General features: G+C 39.6%; 1 protein-coding gene across 1 annotated transcript in view; it reads right to left on the minus strand.

The window, feature by feature from the left end:
* Positions 1 to 985, minus strand: part of LOC114178612 (protein NRT1/ PTR FAMILY 2.11-like) — a 3,809-nt gene extending 2,824 nt beyond the window's left edge. Inside the window, exons 1-3 of the mRNA XM_028064620.1 lie at positions 719 to 985; positions 409 to 626; positions 1 to 272 (exon numbers count right to left, since the gene is read on the minus strand). The exon at positions 1 to 272 is cut by the window's left edge and continues 288 nt beyond it. Coding sequence (XP_027920421.1) covers positions 1 to 272; positions 409 to 626; positions 719 to 821 — 593 coding nt within the window. The 5' untranslated portion in view covers positions 822 to 985. The remainder of the gene's footprint in view (positions 273 to 408; positions 627 to 718) is intronic.

Raw genomic sequence — 985 nt, forward strand, 5'->3', positions numbered from 1 at the left:
ACCATCTGAGCAAAGGTGAAGGTAAAGAAGTACCAGTTGAAGAAACTGTTTATCCCCTTTTTCCCCGACTCAGTGTTGGGGTTGAACTGATCAACTCCAAAGGCCAAGTTACAAGGTCTGATCCCTGCAGCTCCCACAATTAGAAATGCAAATGCAGACAACAGAAATGCCATTTGGCCTGTGTTTGGACCTGTGCATGTTTTGCTATCTCTTCCACACTCAGGTGGATGCAGTTCCTTAATCCATGCTGTTAGTTGAATAAAAAGTAACCCCTGTTCAATAACCAACCAGATAGAATCACAATAATCAGTTAAAGCTAGCTTTCATGTTTCATATTACTCTAAACTTTAGAGAAGTACTTTTGTCAAATATTTTGAAGTCATGTAGTTTGAAAATAGAGATTGAGACCAGAAAGGAAGCAATTGTGCAGAATCCGAGTGTCTTGTAGCGGCCAAAATAGGTGTCACAGAGAAAAGCCCCAATCAAGGTGGATAAACTGGCACTGCCATTGAAGATGTTGATGATATTTGTGGCTGTGATACTGTCCAAGTTGAAAACAGTTGTGAGATAGACTAAGAGATTGGCTAAGGTACCAATGGTTCCTAGCTTCTCAAAAGTTTCATTCCCTGCAGCATCATGCGAATCAGATGAGTGAAGTCAGAAACAGTAACACGGAATTATATATGTAAAAGCATTCGCAACTTTTTGTGATGCTTACCAATGATAAAGGGCATCACTTTCCACCCTCTGTAGTTAATCTTTGGCTCCTCTTTTTTCTCCATAGTCTCTGGTTCTGACTCTCTTTTCCCAACAACGTTCATGACTGAAGCAGAGAGAGAGGAAGCAAATAATTGTTAAGATTCTCTGAATACCTCTCTGATATTCATCAACCTTGTTCTATAATTTTTGTTCTATTCTTTTCCTCGGAGTATGAATTTATAGTGTGACCTTATTTCCTTGTTCCCGGCCTTAGACTGAACAAAAC

Source organism: Vigna unguiculata, chromosome 3 (assembly GCF_004118075.2).
Source record: "Vigna unguiculata cultivar IT97K-499-35 chromosome 3, ASM411807v1, whole genome shotgun sequence".
Lineage (NCBI taxonomy): Eukaryota > Viridiplantae > Streptophyta > Magnoliopsida > Fabales > Fabaceae > Vigna > Vigna unguiculata.